This window comes from Saccostrea echinata, unplaced genomic scaffold (assembly GCF_033153115.1).
Source record: "Saccostrea echinata isolate AGI-Se365-2 ecotype Australia unplaced genomic scaffold, CSIRO_AGI_Sech_v1 ptg000002l, whole genome shotgun sequence".
Taxonomy (NCBI): Eukaryota; Metazoa; Mollusca; class Bivalvia; order Ostreida; family Ostreidae; genus Saccostrea; species Saccostrea echinata.
Genome location: NW_026889751.1, coordinates 17,225,455 through 17,245,480, shown reverse-complemented (window position 1 = coordinate 17,245,480; position 20,026 = coordinate 17,225,455). Strand labels below are relative to the sequence as shown.

At 33.5% G+C, this 20,026-nt stretch overlaps 2 protein-coding genes across 2 annotated transcripts in view; one reads left to right on the top strand and one right to left on the bottom strand.

The window, feature by feature from the left end:
- LOC133178072 (uncharacterized) overlaps positions 1-20,026 on the bottom strand; it is a 235,357-nt gene that overhangs the window by 70,482 nt on the left and 144,849 nt on the right. The gene's annotated exons all lie outside the window — the stretch shown is intronic.
- On the top strand, positions 11,247-19,482 carry LOC133203079 (uncharacterized). Its single transcript, XM_061338945.1, has 17 exons — positions 11,247-11,334; positions 11,498-11,620; positions 11,733-11,846; positions 12,085-12,162; positions 13,241-13,365; positions 13,440-13,526; positions 13,857-14,090; positions 15,239-15,382; positions 15,853-15,945; positions 16,103-16,207; positions 16,429-16,645; positions 16,890-17,033; positions 17,970-18,055; positions 18,170-18,240; positions 18,586-18,680; positions 18,762-19,056; positions 19,326-19,482. The coding sequence occupies exons 1-17, from the start codon at positions 11,268-11,270 to the stop codon at positions 19,408-19,410; spliced, it is 2,163 nt and encodes a 720-aa protein (XP_061194929.1). The 5' UTR covers positions 11,247-11,267; the 3' UTR covers positions 19,411-19,482.

The following is a 20,026-nucleotide window of genomic DNA, read 5'->3' as shown; positions in this document are numbered from 1 at the left end:
GAATTTGTTTGTTTGTTTGTATGTTGTTTAACGTCCCTCTAGAGAATTTTTTACGCATATGGAGTAAATGCCGGTGGAGAGCTGCAAATTTTGTCCTATGCTCGGCACTTACGACCATTGAGCAGTGAGGGATCTTTATCGTGCCAGCACCTACTGCGACACGGGACCTCGGTTTATACGGTCTCATCCGAAGGACCGGTCTCCACGTCCCACAGTGGGATTCGAACCCGCGACGTAAGGGTCAACTCCTTACTTTGCAACTCTAGAGCAGATGCTCTTACCAGTGCGCCACGCGGGCGACAATAAACGTATGAGGATTGTCCATAAAGTTCGTGGACAATGACATTTTTGTCAAAGTGAATGGTCCTAGATATACTTATTGTATATCAAAATATTTCATATGAAAATCCAAGTCAGAAAAGTTTGCTTTCGGTCGTTTGAACTTAATATTTTTGTAAAAACGCGGTCTATATTCGCAGATACTGCCTTCTTTGAGAAATTATGGCATTAAGATACTTAATTAAGGACTTGGAGATAATATCAATTCCATAAAATATACAAGGTTGAAACTGAAATTGAAATTGTTATTCCACCACAAGAAATAGATGCTGCAAAATACCATAATTTCTAAAGGAAGGCCTATTACATCTCAAAATAGGCACTTTCTGAAAAATGAAGTCAGCTGTATTGACTCTAAATTTTTAACCTTTTATTGTGCATACATAACTTGAGCACAGACTTTAAGGATAGCATACATAACTTGAGCACAGACTTTACGGATAGTTCAGACTTCATATTGAAGAGCTAACTTCTGTGACCACACAGTGAGTACTTGCAGGTCAGCTATGATGTTATTTACTCAGATTTATCTCAGAAAGTAATATAATTGAAATTAGGAAAATGAAATTCGGTCCTGGTATATGTATCTCCGGAAATGCCAGTTTTGAATCGTATCGTTAAACAAAGGTTCCTATCCCTTAAACAATAAATCACCATAAAGAACATTTGATTGATTGTTGTTTAACGTCTCTCTCGAGAATTTTTCACTCATATGGAGACGCCACCACTTGCCGATGGAGGACTACAAATTTTGACCTATACTTGGCACTGGGGCCCATTGAGCAGTGAGGGATCTTTTCCGTGCCGGCACCTACTGCGACACGGGACCTCGGTTTATGCGGTCTCATACGAAGGACCGGTCTCCGCGTCCCGCAGTGGGATTCGAACCCGCAACGTAAGGATCAGCTCCTTACTTCGCGACTCTAGAGCAGACGCTCTAACCACTGCGCTACGCGGGCGACTACGGAACATTTGAAGATGAACATAAGGGTTATGTAACTTGCAATTTAAATTATCTCAGTCGATAGCTTAAACAATTTTAGACTCTTAAATCCCTATTAATTAACTACGCTCTCATAATGTCTATGGTAATGATATAAAGACTTCTGAACATCCTCAGGATATGAACGTGTATTTTAATGCCAATTTTTCTGCTAAGGGATTTACTAATGTAATTTTGTCATCCCCATTTCCATGATTTCAGTGTTTCACAGGGGCGTTGTTTACAGAATTCAAATAATATAATAATTAGAGTCTTTCATACCTTTTTCTTTAATTGCTGACAATCATGGTGATTCTATTTAACAACATATTAACAGCATCGTAACACATATTTGTAATTGAAGGAATAGATTCCTTATGGCAAGATTCTACAGGCATTTCATAGCATGCTGTTAAATTTATGATTAATACCTTCTCGGTTCTACGGTGAAAGAGCAGTTATGCAGGCATTATGGAGGTTATCTACCATTTGGAACAAGTTGGTCTGTAAAAACTTGAAATGGTTTATATTGTTTTAGTTTCGGGTTTACATCTTTAAATTACAAGTAACTTTATGAGTTGGACAATTCTGGTATTTCTTATTTCATGGTTATTTATTTATTTATTTTAATTTAATTTTATTTATCTACTTATTATTTTATTTCTTATTTTTAAATAAATTTTCCCGCATGAAATTGCCCTCGTTTTAACAAATATCCATTTGGAAAAGCATTCATGCTATAAGCATTGCATCACTCTCATACTCCCCGAAATATGACATTCTCAAAACTATGCCATTACCAATCACTTGGACAATGATACCTGGTATAAAGCGTTCTTAAATTCATGAAATTTTAGTAATACCTTCGATGCATAGACAGCCCCAATGTCACTCGCATATCATTTCTCATTTTTCTAAGACTATATAACTTGCAAGGTTGGTTCTCAAGCACATTTTGTTTAGGCCTGGCCACTCATAGTAAATTTGAAATCTGTATCAATCATTTTAGGTGCTCCAGTTCTAATGTGTTGCATAGATCTATTGGGTTTTCATCACTTTAACTATGATATTCGTGTTTGTTTTTTTTTTTGTTTTTTTTTTCTTATATATATATATACATATATTAGGTAATTGAAGTGTATTTTAAATGCGGATCAGTGTTCAACTGTTCTTTTGTTCTACTCCCAATGAACAGTCAGGTGCTAGTAGTTACTTCAATGCTGGTCAGTGTTTAACTGCTTTTTGTTCTATTCCCAATGACAGGCAAGTGCTAGTAGGTACTAGTAGTTTTTAATGCAGGTCAGTGTTCAACAGCTGATTTGTTCTGCTCGCTATGGACAGTCAATTGCTAGTAGGTAGTGGAAATACAGACTAGTGTTTACATGTAACTGTTCTATTCCCAGTTGAAATACAGGCCAGTGTTTAACTGCTGTTTTGTTCTACTCCCAATAAATAGTCAGTACTAGTAGGTAGTTCAAATACAGGTCAGTGTTTAACTGCTGTTTTGTTCTACTCCCAATAAATAGTCAGTACTAGTAGGTAGTTCAAATACAGGTCAGTGTTTAACTGCTGTTTTGTTCTACTCCCAATAAATAGGCAGTACTAGTAGGTAGTTCAAATACAGGTCAGTGTTTAACTGCTGTTTTGTTCTACTCCCAATAAATAGGCAGTACTAGTAGGTAGTTCAAATACAGGTCAGTGTTTAACTACTGTTTTGTTCTACTCCCAATTCAAATACAGACCAGTGTTTAACTGATGTATTTGTTCTACTCCCAGTAAGACCTATAGTGGTTGAGACAGGTCAGTGAACAGCTGCTGTCGAAGATTGTTAGCATCTCCCTTACTTAGCTTGCTTGCTGGCTCATTTAACATTTTATATATATATATATATATATACTTAGTCTAGCTACTGTTAATGTAGTATTGATATTTATGGCTCTAGTCGTGTATATAACTTTTGTCCATGGACTAACAGAAGGTAGATTTTAGTATACAGTTTTTCTTTTTGTTGTTTTGGATTGTGTTCATAAATTATTTTCGGATGCATTAAATGGATTGGCCAGTGATTAACTGCTTCCATACAGAATTGTTATTGGATATGAATAATGTATTTTCATTGTGCGCAAGCTCACCTTGGATGGCACGGATGCGATCTGCATGTCACATCTTGCATTGTTGTGACTTGCATATCACATCTTGTGGCCCATTTTGTTTTGATGTGCCATCTTTTTGCTAACTTTTTCTTGTGATGTTTTGTTTGTCTTGTTTTATATGTACTTTTTTCTACTCGTTTTTTGGGGGGATCAGACATTATCATATTTTACGTAACTTACAATCGGAGCTTGTGAGTCTGATCCCCTTCTTGTGTGTTAAATTGTTTACATTTATACCGTCATTTAAATAAATGACATAATTCATCTCTATGATTGTGTTTTATTTGATTTTTACAAATTTAGCAAAAACTAGCTGCGGTGAGCTTGCCTAGCATTAGAAGACATAAAACAACAATTATTAGAATAATAATTGTATTTATGTATTTAATGCGGGTATTTATGTAGAGGATTCTATAAGACTTAAATGCTTGTAAACTTCCTTTATTGTAAAAATTTTTAGATCCACGCCTTGGCCAATGTACTAATTAATTTCGCCTAGCCAAGGGTGGTATAACGTCACGTGGTCAGCTTAGCGAATCAGTTGTATTTTGATGCCCGCACGCTGACCACCGTTTACACGAGGCACGTCTAATTTGAAGACCCACCACCACCCCTTCAATCCTACCCCGCTTTTAATGATTAATATTTTATATGTGCCATTTTGTTTTAATATGCCATCTTAATGTTCTTTTTTTCCCCTATATTTTTGATAGTTTTGATTGTCTTCTTATAGGTACTTGGCCCATTTTGTTTTGATGTGCCATCTTTTTGCTAACTTTTTCTTGTGATGTTTTGTTTGTCTTGTTTTATATGTACTTTTTTCTACTCGTTTTTTGGGGGGATCAGACATTATCATATTTTACGTAACTTACAATCGGAGCTTGTGAGTCTGATCCCCTTCTTGTGTGTTAAATTGTTTACATTTATACCGTCATTTAAATAAATGACACAATTCATCTCTATGATTGTGTTTTATTTGATTTTTACAAATTTAGCAAAAACTAGCTGCGGTGAGCTTGCCTAGCATTAGAAGACATAAAGTAATATAATTGAATTCAATGCAAATATTTACAAACAATTCATTGAATATGCGATGGGTTCAAAGTAAGGACCTCATCCGTATGCGATTTTCGCTTACATAAAATTATAAATGAAATTTGAAACAAGTTTATTAAATGTGCGTTGAGAGAAATTATTGAAATACCGGCACATTCTATGAAATAAAATGATTGCGTTACAATCCTAACTAATTTAATAATCTGTATAACAGATTTGCAAATAGGCCCCTGATGATGGCGGAGTTGCAGCTAATTAATAAACTATTGAATTGGCTCTAAATTCGCTCTTGAGTACATCTGGGAGGACAAATGAAGAATTCTGTAGACACGTTTTTTCTTTGATTTCTTTATGTGTATTTGAAGTTTTGACTCTAAATAGGACAAAAAATGTTTGAATAGATAATCAAGTCAAAAATAAATATTTTATTAATGTTTGAAATATGTGTCACGTAACACATGACAGACATATAACGTAACATGACAGACGTATGATAAAACGTGACATGATTAAATTACATTTCTGATGCTTAGCAATACAAATAATCTGTGAAAAATAAAATTAAACAATTCCTTAAACAATGCAAATTTTTTTTTCACTCTTACGTAGAAGAAAAAAGATTTTTAAGCTACTTTTGATGCCCAAACTGATGATCGTAACACTGACAGACTCCTTTACTTAGCCAGCTAAATAAACCATAAAGTTTCATTATTTTATCAAAAAGGTAATGTTGCCGTAAGAAATGGACATTATTCAAATTTTGATTCCTTACAGTTTTTAAATTTGAATTTTTAAAAAATAAATCTCTGCTATACGCTTTGTAACATATAAAATTTCCACCATGTCTGTCATGTTACGATATTTCTTGAGCAATACCTGTTTGAAACGAGCCAATAAAATTTATCATTCAAAGCTTATCTTTTATTCTTGGAAATTATAAACACAAGACATTATTATGTATGAAAATACTAATGAAATTTAAAAAATAAATTATTTCATATAGATCAAACCTATATCGTAACATGTACGGATACACGTAACCCTGACAGACTCATTTTAAAAACTGCAAGAAAACAACTACAAAATTGTATTGTTTAAGTTATAAAGACAAAATTTGCCTTATGATACACTAATATTCTTAAATAAAAATATTTTTGGTTTAATTCACTGAACGTATAAATCTGAATGCACCCGTTTGATTCACGTAACGTTTTGTCCGTCACCGTTACGATAGTATTCAGGCAATGTCTGTCAATCGGTACGTTATGTAAGAAATGTCAAATTTTAAGTGTTTATGTAGTGATGAAGAGCGCGTAAGTTCATATTTAAAAAAAAATCCAAAATACACCTACTAGCTGACAATATTTGATGATATGTGTTTAAAATCTAGTCGAAAGACAACTTATATTTTCATGAACGTAACATGCTTTGAGTAACGTAACACTTGACAGACAAACGTTCGTGGCTTCTCGGGCTCTCTCTGAAGCTCTTCTTATCAAAATGTAAACACATTTGTATAGAACACTGGAGAAAATTTAAATATTCAAAACCTTTAAGTCAAATGTATAAGAAGAAGCATCTCCAAGCTCCATTCTTAAAATAGAACGTAACGCCCACTTGCCATGACAGACACAGGAAGCATCCCACAGATTTGTTAATTTCTAAGCACACGTGCTTTCTGTTGAATCTGCGATCACTTAATTGATAAACAGGTAAATTTTCTATCAGTAGACAAGAAAGATAAAATAGTTTGCATAAACAATAGGCTATTTTATAACAATGTGCCCGGTGTATTGAGTCTGACAGACCTTACGTTCAAAATATGAGAAGAAATAAATTCCAATTTTTCTTTTATTTTAGACATAATGTGCATTAAAATACTTTTGTATGTTAATTTTATCCTTCCTAAACAGTAGTGAATGAAGATATTCTGTGTACAAGGTATTATCGCCGTATATTTGACTTTTATTTTGACATGGTTGAAAATGTTCCCCTACACATGCTTAATTCTAGTGGAATTATCAAATTCATTTCAAGAAAAAAAAGTAAGTTGATGAAAAAATCTTTTATCTTTTTTATATATTTGCAATATACTTTTCAATATAAAACATTTCCCCTTTCAATTTTTTAAATAATTTATTTTATATTCCTCTTGTTAAAATCATAGGTCAAGATGTACTCAAGAGCGAATTTAGAGCCAATTCATAAATCTCGTATATAACTATATATATCACACCGCCGAAACACTAGATTAGTGTCGAGTCAAGTGATTTGAGGTATGTGGCTGATGGGAGCCACTTTTTTTTAAACTAAATTATGTTTTGATATGGTTGAAACGACGTAATAGATAGACAAGATGATTATTCAATATCAAAATACTATCGTACAAATTTTTGGCAGTGTGGACATTATTAAGAAAATTATAACATTTGTCTACGAACTTTATGTACAACATTCGCATTAAGTTTACTGGGTTTTTATTTTTATTCAAAGTAATAAGAGTTGCTGAAAGTGGTGTAGAGAAGGAATTCTCCATCAGAATCAATCAAATGTGTTTACATGAATAATGACTGTGATATCTTTCGTGCCTCTTTCATTTGACGAAATTGCAGCACTGTTAAGGTGTACTAGGTAGGAAGAAATCAACGGAATATAAACGTGCATAAATACATATCTTTTTAAACTGAATTTAATTTTTTAAAGCTACTATATAATCACATGACTTTAATCTTAATTGAAATAACATTGTATACCCCGCTCTGTATGGAATTTGGTTTGGTCACTTGATAAATGCATGTGATATATGTACTGTATGTAGGTCATAAAGAAATTTCAATATCGTAAGGTCATACCCTAGTAAGAATTAAAAATTTCAGTAATATATTGTATCTATATAACTTGTAGTTTATGAAAAGTACTGCTACTTTAAATAGAATTCGCAGTTTATTAGTTTAAATTTCTAGTTATTTGACCGTGTAGTGTAGAGCAGCGCCGCGAGAATTCCATCGGCATCGAAAGCAAGTTTTTTTACTTGCGTAGATAGCCGAGCGGTATAGCGCGCTGTTCCTGTACTGCTAGGAGACAGATTCCGTAGGTCGAGAGTTCAACCCCGGGCTGGGGCAGAAGTGGGTATCCTTATAAAAGTGAATTTCTTTGTGCTTTCTATATTAATATTTATTCACTTAGGGCAGTTATGTTAGTTTAAGAGTTGTTGTAAAATGTGCTTTATATATATATATATATATATATATATATATATATATATATATATATATATATATATATATATATATATATATATATATATATATATATATATATATATATATATATATATATATATATATATATAAAAGCGATTCTGAATTTGATGTAGGAAGAGAGAATTTGAATTTTGAATTTAGACATTCAGATGTTTCCTCGTATATTCCTGTGTATATTTCCTGGTGAGAAACATATTTTCCATTTTTAAATGATTTTTGCAATATTTCACTCAGACAAATATTATCATCAAATCTTGGCTCATTTGTTTTTAAAAAATAATTTTTATTTGCGTTTCTTGTGCTCTAGCTGTCTTTTTGATTCGAAGAGACAAAATTGTCCTTCGTATTTTTCTTATTTAAGAGAATGGAAGACAATAAGACAATAGTTCTATTCTTGAAGCCACAGGGTCTGTTGCCATAAACTTAGAGTAGCTCAGTTTTTGCCTCAATATCACTTAAACACAACAGTTTATAGTTGAAAACTGAGACTGAGATCATCAGTGAGCTCACCTGTATTTTATGGCCCCTGGGCCAGGGCAATGTAGGATTTTGAATGACATAATTCTTATTCGGATTTCATATACATGTGCATTTCATAATTTATAACAACTTGTGTTTTTATACTCTGCTTACAGAAGTAGAGAAGCCCGTTGAGGCCAATTCAGAGAAAGAAATATTTTTTATTGCTTTTAAACGCAATAATTATTGCGTTTAATCGCAAAACATTGCGTTTAATCGCAATAAGCATTGCGTTTAAACGCAAAAGATTGCGTTTAATCGCAATGTATATTGCGTTTAAACGCAAAACACTTTGCGTTTGATCGCAAAAGATTGCGATTAAACGCAATCTTTTGCGTTTAAACGCAATACTTTTGCGATTAAACGCAATAATTTTTGCGTTTAATCGCAATGTTATTTTTGCGTTTAAGCTCAATAATTTTTGTGTTTAAACGCAATACTTTTGCGATTAAACGCAATACTTTTGCGTTTAATCGCAATTATTTTTGCGTTTAAACGCAATACTTTTGCGATTAAACGCAATAATCTTTGCGTTCAAAGGCAATGATCTTTGTGTTTAAAGGCAGTCATTTGTATCAAACCTTGCAGAATACAATGGACCCACGCATACTTATATCTTTTATTTCTTTCTTTTTTACTTATTAGGAAATTGTGTGTTGTCTTTATAGTTATTACTGTGTTCTCCGAGCAAACACTCTCTGAAAGGTAAATCACTAATAAGAATTTATAGAGGAGAAAAAAAAAATGTCGGGTTGTAAAAACAAAGGAATCCTAAGAACGAGACATATCTTAAGCTCATTCTCTACAATAATTATTGCGTTTAAACGCAATAAAAAATATTTCATTCTCTGAACTGGCCTCAACAGGCTTCCGTAGTACTACGGAAGCCCGTTGAGGCCAGTTAAGAGAAAGAAATATATTTTATTGCGTTTAAACGCAATAAGTATTGCGTTTAATCGCAATAATTATTGCGTTTAAACGCAAAAGATTGCGATTAATCGCAATGTATATTGCGTTTAAACGCAAAACACTTTGCGTTTTATCGCAAAAGATTGCGATAAAACGCAATCGTTTGCGTTTAAACGCAATAACTTTGCGATTAAACGCAATAGTTTTTGCGTTTAAACGCAATAATATTTTTGCGATTAAACGCAATGATTTTTGCGATTTAACGCAATAGTTTTTTGCGTTTAAACGCAATAATATTGCGATTAAACGCAATGCTTTTGCGCTTAAACGCAATAATCTTTGCGTTTAAAGCCAGTCATTTGTATCAAACTTTTCAGAGTACAATGGACCCACGCATACTTATATCTTTTATTTCTTTCTCTTTTTACTTATTAGAAAATTGTGTATTGTCTAGCTTTATAAAATATGATTTCTCAAACGAGAGCAAACACTCTCTGAAAGGATAAATCACTAATAAGAATTTATAGAGGAGGAAAAAATGTGGGGTTCTAAAAACAAAGGCAACCTAAGAACGAGACATGTCTTAAGCTTATTATTCTCTACATTCTTAATGAAGTTTTGGTCAGTTGCTCTGTTAAAAAAACTGTCCCCTACGTTGCGGTCACAAGTTTAACCCATGTATAAAGAGATTTTTGGAAAGGACTGAGGAAATGTTGGAATTACGTACAACATGATGAAGTATTTAGACTTAAATGTACATTCATAACCCTTCCTATGGTTGCATACAGTAAACGCAAGAAGATATGTGATGAATTTATATGAGATCAAAATCAAATGAAAACAGATTGATCGATGTGTACTACATGTATAAAATTGACAAGTGCTATTAATACAACTGAAACATTCTCTATAAGTTGTGATATACTAAAGCAATTGATCAGAGACTTCATCAAGAGTTTCGGGTTCATATACATTTAAGACGTTCAGGTTGTTAGGATGCCATTGTTTTAATACAATTTTCAAAAACTGGAAAATTTTGCAAAAAGACACAGAACAAATCGGATCTTCTTAAAGTTGAAGTGTCGGATCCTAGTACATGTACATGTAATCATAAACTTTGACCAATTCATATTTGATTTTGAAACCACAGTATCATTGGGTTTAAATGCAAAACAAATCTTATAAGGAAGGATTATTGCGTTTAATCGCAAAAATTATTGCGTTTAATCGCAAAAGTATTGCGTTTAATTGCAAAAATTATTGCGTTTAAACGCAAAAATTATTGCGTTTAAACACAAAAGATATTGCGTTTAAACGCAAAAATATTGTTGCGTTTAAACGCAAAAAGTATCGCGTTTAAATGCAAAAGTATTGCGTTTAAACGCAAAAGATTGCGTATAATGGCAATCTTTTGCGTTTAAACGCAAATTGTTTAATGGAGATTAAAGGATATTCAAGTGTTAACCTGGTGGCCTATTGATATTTTTAGTAGTTTGATACAATTTTTTTTGTTCTATAATAATTTATTGTGTCTCATTTAATGAAGCATCGGGCACCCTATCAACACCGTCTTCTGGGTGGTGGAGACATTACCTTTCATTTTTCATGTAAAATTAAATTTTGATTTAAAATTAAATGAAAAAAAAGATTTCTCTGTTAGTATTTAAAGCCTTTTTAAAATATATATAGATATATTTTAAAAGCGTGTTAGAAAACGTGATTGGCAATATCCCGCAAATTTACAACTCTCATGCAAACTACATAGATCGAGATGTAGCAGGAAGCAAAAATAAGGAAGAACGTGTTTTGAAGACAATTTATTTTGTTTCTGAAATATGTTACTCGTCTAAACAGAATTAAGGATCATAATAGGAGTAAACTAGGTAAAACAAAATTAATCATTATTTCATATAAAAAAATATCCCTACAAATATTTTATAATTAACAGTGATTATTTGGTCGTTTTCTAAGCAACATAATTGGCAGTATTTTAATCCACACTGAAAAAAGAAATGAATATCATACATTTTGTAAGGGCTTCAAACGATGGAGTTCGAATTCCAAAAAACACAGGAAATGTGGCGTGCGCAAGCAACCGTCGATGCTCAGAAAAGTGAGTAAATTAATCTTTAATCTAAAAAATGGTTTTAAAACATTTTGATTTACATATTACATGTAAATTCTACCAGGAATTCATAGATTGACAAGGGCATATTCCAAATGCCCGATGTCTATTGGGCACATTTTCAAATAACAATATCTAGTCATAATTTAAGATTGTGAGTCACGATATCAGCAAGGTAGAGGACCATGTAATATCTTCATCCTGGATACATCTTCTAGCATTGGAGAGGAAGGATTCAGACAAATGAAGAGCACATTTAGTTTAATCCTTGATGGTATGAAATTAATATCTTTATTCCAAAGCACATAATAAAGTCTTAAAACAACTAAAAGCTTAATTTTCAAAGGATTGAAGTTCAAAATTTATGCATTTGACATGTGTTTCAGAATATGCAAACTACCCTGATATTGACGAGAATGTTACTGTCATTGTTTGTGGGAGAATTACGAGATACCATTATCATTATTCTAATAATTACTTGGACATCAAACGCTCCCTAGGTATTCTTAATTTAGTTCGATAAATAACGATAAATTCACATGTATATACGTATTTAATTTCTATTCAATATTGCTAATATTTTGCTAAGGAATTTCAGTGAAATTGAACAATTTACAGAAATACCGGAACAGTAAATGTTCAGATGGTTTTCAGCTCAATTTAAATTACATTCTTTTATCTATTGATTTTTTTATTCCTTTCTTAGAATGGCGATATTGAACGTTTTATCTTTTTTAGATAGCATAGAATATGGAGGGTTATCTCCTCTTGCTGGTGCATTTTTCTTGTCGTTTGGAGCTATGAGAAACGGTGCAGGTAATCTTTCTCAACACGGATAGTTTATTACATATGTAAATCAAAGCACTAGAGAAGGCAAGGGATTCAATGATCGTATTTTATCAAGTCAGAAAGAAGCAAATCCTCAATTCTGTGCCTCATGGCATTTTATTTTTATTAGATCAATAGTATGATAATATTGATTTCTTTTATCGTAGTTCGGATTTTGATTTCGTTTGTCTTCAGTTTTCATTTAAGTTTTTTAAAACTTATAAATATATTTATGGAATTTAAAACACACTTTTTATGCCCCCGTATCGAAGACTCGGAGGTATATAGTTTTTGCCCTGTCCATCCGTCTGTCTGTTTGTCCGCAAAAACTTTAACCTTGCCCATAACTTTTGATTGGTTGGGTCTATGGCTTTCATACTTCACATATGTAATCCTTGTGAGATCTTTCTTTGGATACCAGCAACTTTGCCTTTGACCTTGGAGTTTGATCTACATTTGGAAAACTTTTACATTGGCTCTTACTTTTGAACAATTAACGCTAGGGCTTTCATATTTCACATGTGTAATCCTTGTGACAAGACCTTTCTTTGGATACCAACAACTTTGACCCTTTGACCTTGACCTTGGAATTTGACCTACTTTTGGAAAACTTTAGCCTTGGTCTTAACTTATGAACAATTGGTGCTTTGGCTTCCATATTTCACCTGTGTATTTCTTGGGAGAAGTCCTTTCCTTGGGCACCATTAATTTTGACCATTTGACCTTGATGTTTGACATACTTTTGAAAAAAAAACTTTAACCTTTACCATATCTTTTCAATAGTTGCTGCTAGGGCTTTCATATTTCACAGGTTTATTCCTCTAGACAAGACCTTACTTTGGGTACCAACATATTTGATTTGCATTTGAGAAAATTTAACCTTTGCTATAAGTTGCCATACGGGGCATCAGTGTTTCACAAACACATCTTGTTTTTTTTTTTTTAAAGTGTCATTCATAGTAGAATAATGCATTACTATCAAACTATTATTGGCAATCTTCCAATGCATCGGGTTCAATTAAAGCATGACATTATTATCTATAAGAAGCTGAGATATTTCTTTAAGGTCATACTGCAAGAATTGGTGATTTACATATACGCCCACGAGTAATTCTTTTCTCGGACGGAAAGCCCACGGATTTTACACTCACGAGTGATGCAGATGATTCCCCTTTCCACGAAAGAGATAAGGTATGGTGGATATGACCTGTAATGTGTGATTATTATTTGGTCTAATTAATCAATTAAATACTCATGTTTTGTAGGAAAAGCATTTCTTGCTCCAGATGGCCAAAGACATTGGTAAAACCCATCCAATCTTTTGCATACCAATTGGAAATAACCCAGATTTGGTAATAATTTTTAATAAATTTTAGGCCACAGTTGATACTAACATTTGATAAAAAAAGAGTTACACTGTACAGTGTAACAATCATTTCTAATAGCACAACAATTTTATGTGGTAAGTTCTACACTGACTCACAAGTTGACCAACTATGGTTATCTTTCAAAACAGAGTGCCTAAACGCACTCCAGAAGCATGTGCCGACCAAGATGACATTTTAACTGTATAGCTAATCCTGGATCAATCAGATAGTTATCCCGCTGGAAACAGGGAGTCTTTAGGAAGGTCAAGTTGTCCAGAAAGCAAAAAAGATTTGCAGCACTACTGAGACATACAGAAATCATATCAAGCAAAGTGTAGGAAGGCCTTCAGTTCCTACGATGAGAACATAGTAAGTGATAATAAGAGCATCAAAAAGCTGTTCACCTTGCAAGTTGTTAAGGACCGAAAATGTGACAGCGGTGGTATCTCACCACTCACGAAGGATAGAATTCATAGATCTGACCCAAAGGAGAAGGCGGAAATACTGAACGACCAGTATCTTCTGTTTTCACGAAAGAAGGCGGTTCCAGTACTTTCTGATGTTGGTCAAAGTACCATTCAAGAATTGCCAAACATATCCATCAGGCAAGAGGGTATTTAGGAAGCTACAATCCAGATGCTGAAACCGCATAAGGCAAGTGGTCCTTACGAACTTCCAACACGCTTACGCAAGGAAATGGCCAATGAAATCACATCGGCACTCGCACCTGTCTTCCAGACCACAATACAACAGGGCAGAACCCCAACAGCAGTGCTACAATAACACCAATCTTTAAGAAGGAAGACAAGAGCAAACCATCGAACTACCGCCGAATATCTTTAACTTTAATATGCTTCAAAGTCCTGGAACACGTTATGCACAGCTCCATCATGCAGTTCTTTGAACAGCACAACATTCTATCTTATATGCAGCATGGATTCCAAAAAGCATGATGCTGCGAATCTCAACTAATTCTAACTATCCAAGACATGGCGAAAGGGCTAGAGAACAATAAACAAATAGATGCTGTGCTTCTTGACATCCCATTTGGCACTTGACAAAGTGCCACACCAGCTGCTGGCCACCACAGAGTCTGTGGACCAACTTTGACTTGGACAGATTTATTCCTAAGCAATAGGCCCTAGCATGTTGCTGTTGAAGGAGTGGTGTCAGAATCAGCATCAGTGACTTCTGGAGTACCTCAGGGGACTTTGCTAGGTCCATTGCTATTCCTTTTGTATATCAAAGACCTACCACACGCACCTGACGCACAAGTGAAGTCAAAAGTCCTCTCTTTGCTGATGACTGCCTCCTGTAAGGGAGCAATCTAGAAGGCCAGCAGTGCTACAACGTTACCTAGATAGCCTCCAAGAATGGGGAAAATTGGTAAACTGCAATTAACCTTGACAAATGCGAGGTCATTCGCATTACACGGTAAAGGAAAATTATCCAGGAAAACTACATTATTCACAACCGGTTCTTGAATATGACCAACAAAGCCAAGTACCTGGGTGTAACTTTTACTGACAATCTTAGGTGGAACCACCACATAAACCACGTATGTAAGGCAAACTCACAATGCCTTCCTCCGGAGAAATCTTCAATCCTGTCCCCGGAAAACCAAAGATATGTGCTAAACATCAAGGGTCAGATCTCAAGTGAAATATGCTTGTACTGTATGGGACCCTTAAACCCAGAGCAACATCAATAAGTTGGAGAGTGTACAGCGCAGGATATGTGCTGGCCGACTACTAGATTACCAACAGTTTCAAACCTATCATTCAGCAGCTGGGAAGGGAATTACTACAACAAAGCAGACAAGCAGGAAAAGCAGTGTTGATGTACAAGATCTTACACTCCCTAGTAGCGATTCCATCTTCACCCTTCTTCCATCCTATTGCTGCTGCTATTAGAGGCCATCAACAACGACTGCAGATCCCTTATGTCAAAACAGAAACTTTCAAAGGATCTTTTTTTCCATCTGGGATCCTCCTGTGGAACACAGTATCACCTAGTGTTACAGGAACCAAATCCCTTGACTTGTTCAAGTCAGGGTTGGCAAAGTTTAGTAAACATTAGGTGACGGTACCAGTTTTTTTTAAATTATAAATTAAAGACTCTCCCCTGCCTCTGTCCTTTTAAAAGTAACAACTGCGATTATACCCAAGGTCCTGCACTTTAAAGGAAGAGGTATTCAGAATAATATTAAATGATAATTCCTCAGCCGACAAAATCAATTTTTTTTAATCAGTAAATTATAAATTTGGATAAGATAGTAGATTTACTGTGAAATTTTTTCTTTATATTGTAGTCCTTTTTAGAGGTCTTCTCTGCGTTTTCGAGTGGAGGAAAAGTAGTCTATCCTCACGAGGCAAGACAACTTGGAAAATACACCAAAAACATGGTATTCATTTTTAAAATGTAGTATTGCACATGTTTCACTTGAGGCTTCTTTGAAAGGGTTTTTTTTTTTTTTAGAAAACCCTGCAAGTCGATTAATAATTGAGCATCTACACTATTTATTTCCTTTCATTGTTATTAAACCAGAAATCCATTTTTAGAGAGCTGTGGCATTGATATCTATGAAGAATGGAGATTTTGACAAAGAAACAGTGGTCACTCTTTTGGCTTCAGCATCATCTGACATCTTCACTGAAAAAGACAAGGTGCACATGATCATTATCACTCTGATAACATTATTTCAATGCCAGTTCGATCCACAAAAGTGATAAAATCAAAAACACAAAACGTCATGTCATTTATTACATTAGTTTCATTTTCGTATTTCATGGCAATTCAGTTTAGGATGGAGCACACAAAATCCCCGTCTTCCAACAGGTTCTACATTCTAAATTGTGTAACCCAAGAATAAATTTGTTTTATCCAGGACGATATATTTGATATTTGCACAAAAAGATCCGCGTATGTCTCATTAGAGGAGATAAATGAGGAAGATGATGATGATGAAAATGAAAAGGATTATTATCATGAGAGAAATCCTCTTCTACCTTGTCTTGGCACAAGAGTTAAAAGGGGACCAGATTGGCACTGGGGGAACCAGGATAGTCAAGGTCCCGGCACTGTTATCGGACATTTAAAGGATGGTAGGAAACAGAAGTGAAATTACTTTGGTGGAGAATTAAGATGATTATAAGATAGTCCATATTAAGTGAAATTTTCTTAAATTTATTATACTTCTTCCATGAACTACATGTAATTCTAAATTCTATAAATGAAAGTAAGATAAAAACAAATGTTATCTTTAATTATTTCTTAAGTTTCATATGAAAGTTTATATTTTATATATATTTACAAAATGCGATTTATGTGTTTTGGCTTTCTTTGAAGGACGATTAATTATTGAATGGGACACTGGTGTAAAAAACTATTATCATTATGATATTCATATGAGTATGTATGAAGTTTCTGTGTGCTCTGAACCAAGGATTCTCGATACTGAAATTATTGCACCTGGCTGTTTAGTCACTAGAGGTAAAATTTATTTGTATTAAAAATGTATTAAAAATTAAAAATGTATACATTTTTTTATGTAGTGTTCCACTGTTCTTGCTACAGTGTTATAGTGTTGTGAAATAACTATTAAGGCAGCACTTTTTTCATTTTTAGATAAGATATAAGATAATCTAGTCTTTTTGCTATGTGAAAGCATACGATAACGCCCTGAGATAGAAACATACTTCTTAGATATAACATTTTTGGAATTGGACAATAAAGTTCAGATTGCATCCCCCATCAAGGAGGGAATTGATCACCATTATATTAAATGTAAAAGGTGAAGAATGTGAATATGAGCTGGACATCAGACAGAAATGAACACTACAATTTTTTTTCTCTCGGACGATATCGTTTATTCAAACCTAAATATATAAAAGGACGAGTGTGAGAACATAGACAATCTGTGCACACTGTGAGAAAATAGTACTTAATTATTCAACAGCAGTCGGTGTTGTTTGTACGTGTAATAATGCACTTAATTTTTTTTCAGTAAAACGAAAACATTTCATTAATTGATTTGTACACTTTTAGTCCAACCACTTTGAAATGCAATATTTTCCTTTGTGTTTTAACAAAACAACTTAAAAACCAACATCTTAGCCCCCTGACCACAAGAAATTTTGTTTTAATTCGTAGCATTAAATGATAGAAAGTGTTCAGACAAAACAAGTTTTTTGATTTAAAAAAGGCTATGAAATGTAAATATCGATGGCGTGGACCAAAGTCTTTTTTTTTTCAAAAAAACAAAACCTTGGACAATTTGTCATAGATCGACATGGGTGTCAAATTGACCATTGATAGCTTTTGTCACAATTTTATGTAATTTGGACTGTTAAGAAAAGTTCAATACGTTTCTTACTGATACACAATTATTTTGAACTTTCGGTGTGATTTCATTATATTAATTCTAAGGTCCTGACTGGGAATGGGGAGATCAAGATGGTGGAGAGGGAAGTATTGGCTCTGTTTACAGAGTCCGAAAAAATGGAAGGGTTCATGTAAGTTAGGTTAGGGATCCTTTGTTAAATAATAAATAAATCCATTAAGATAGTTTAAAACAAAAATAATTATAGCAAAAACTATTGTTTGTACATGTATGTGTTCTATTTTAGGTGCGATGGTCAAACGGCGAAAAAGGAGATTACAGATATGGTCAATATGGAAAATTTGATATTTTTCTGTGGTAATTACATGTATCTGATAAAAAAATTTAAGATCTACTAGAATTGCATTTAATGTAATCGTACTAAACTGTACAACGTATATAATTTAATTCTTAACTTTATTAGCTATTGTAACTATTGTTAGAATATTATTAAACTTCCGTTCATATTTTTGGAGGGGGATAGTACTACACGGATTCCTTCCAGTTATCTTTCGAAATACAAGAAAACTTAATGTTTCAATTCAGTTTTAGCCAGATATGTTTTATCATGTGTTCATTGCATTGTTGAAATTGTACAGAAAGCATTGTTCAACCATATATTTGAGATTGAATGGTTGAATTAGTTTCAAAATATTTTTATAGTGACCCTTTTTCATCGGATGAAATTCAAATCCATGAAAATCAAATGAGAACCACTGTTTTAGATAATCAGCCAGATATAACTACTCCCGAAAAAGGTAAATTCAAATTCAAATAAATAAGTAATGATTAATAATGTAAATTGCATCAATTATTTTGTTGAATAATTTCTTTCTAAGATTCACTTAAAATTGAGAAGAAACGTGCTACACCAACCTTCGAAAACACTTCCACATCCTCGTTTCATTTAAAGACTATCAAAGGAAAATATTTTAAGAATGACAGGGTAACTGATTCCCTGTCAGACTTGGAGGTTGACGGATTAAATGAGACTGCTTTACCAACTGACCAGTGGATGTGGAGAGATTCCAGCGGAGAATGGATTCCGTATTCAAGGAAAATAAATAAAAGAATTAATGAATGTTTTAAAAGACAGTCAAAGTCCACTGTAATCGTTTCCCTATATGGAACTGAGTAAGAGTTTTCAGATAAGTTCATCATATATAACAAAATATAAATTTCAAATGGAATTCTTCTTCCTGACTTTTTTTCAAGCATTAAAAAGCTTCACTTGTCATTATCAGTATAATTATTAACCGATTGAATCCACTTTTAATAAAAAAAAAATATTATAATCAGTAAAATGTTGCAGTTTTAATGTTCACACATTTCGCCTTAAAATATTATAATGTATGTGACAACTATAATATAGCAAGGTACCGGTAGTATGTACTTCTTTTCAGTTACAGGGTTGTCATGGCCAAGAGAATTCAAATCAACCTTGAGAGTAGAGAAACAACAGATATTAAATTAATAAAGAATGAATAATCAATAAACTTTCAAATGTTTGTTTTTGCTCTTTGATTTCTTATAAAAAAAATCTTCTTAAAGTATTATAATATCCGATTTGTCAAGAAAATGACAAGTTATATCGAACTTGAAAAAAAAAAACATGAAAGACTCGAAAGGGCAACAGCAAATGTAAACGTTAACAGCATTTATGTTGTCATGGGAAAAAAAAAAAAGAAAAAATCATGGAAGAGGCACCCTTGCTTCTTATTACTATGCATTTTGTTTTTTCCCTTTATACCCGAGAGAGAGAAGATTATTTTCAAAGAAATAATGCATTTTCACTATATCGTCATAAGACACCCCCCCCCCCGATTCCCTAGCCCTTGGGCTATGGAATTTACAGGTTTTGAAAAAAGCATCCTTGCTTATCATAACCGTGCACTTAAATTATCTGATCAATACATAGGAGCAGAGTAGAAGATTTCCAAGCTGGAAGTTCAAATACAAGAGAAAAAGATAGCAATAGGTCACCTGAGTAACTCAAGAAACCTAAAATTTGGAGACTTTTTGTAGGATTTTTTTTTTTGCCTGTAGGATGCAAATGGATGGGAGGCATTTTGACTAAGATAGAGGACAGTTTGACAAAACCTTA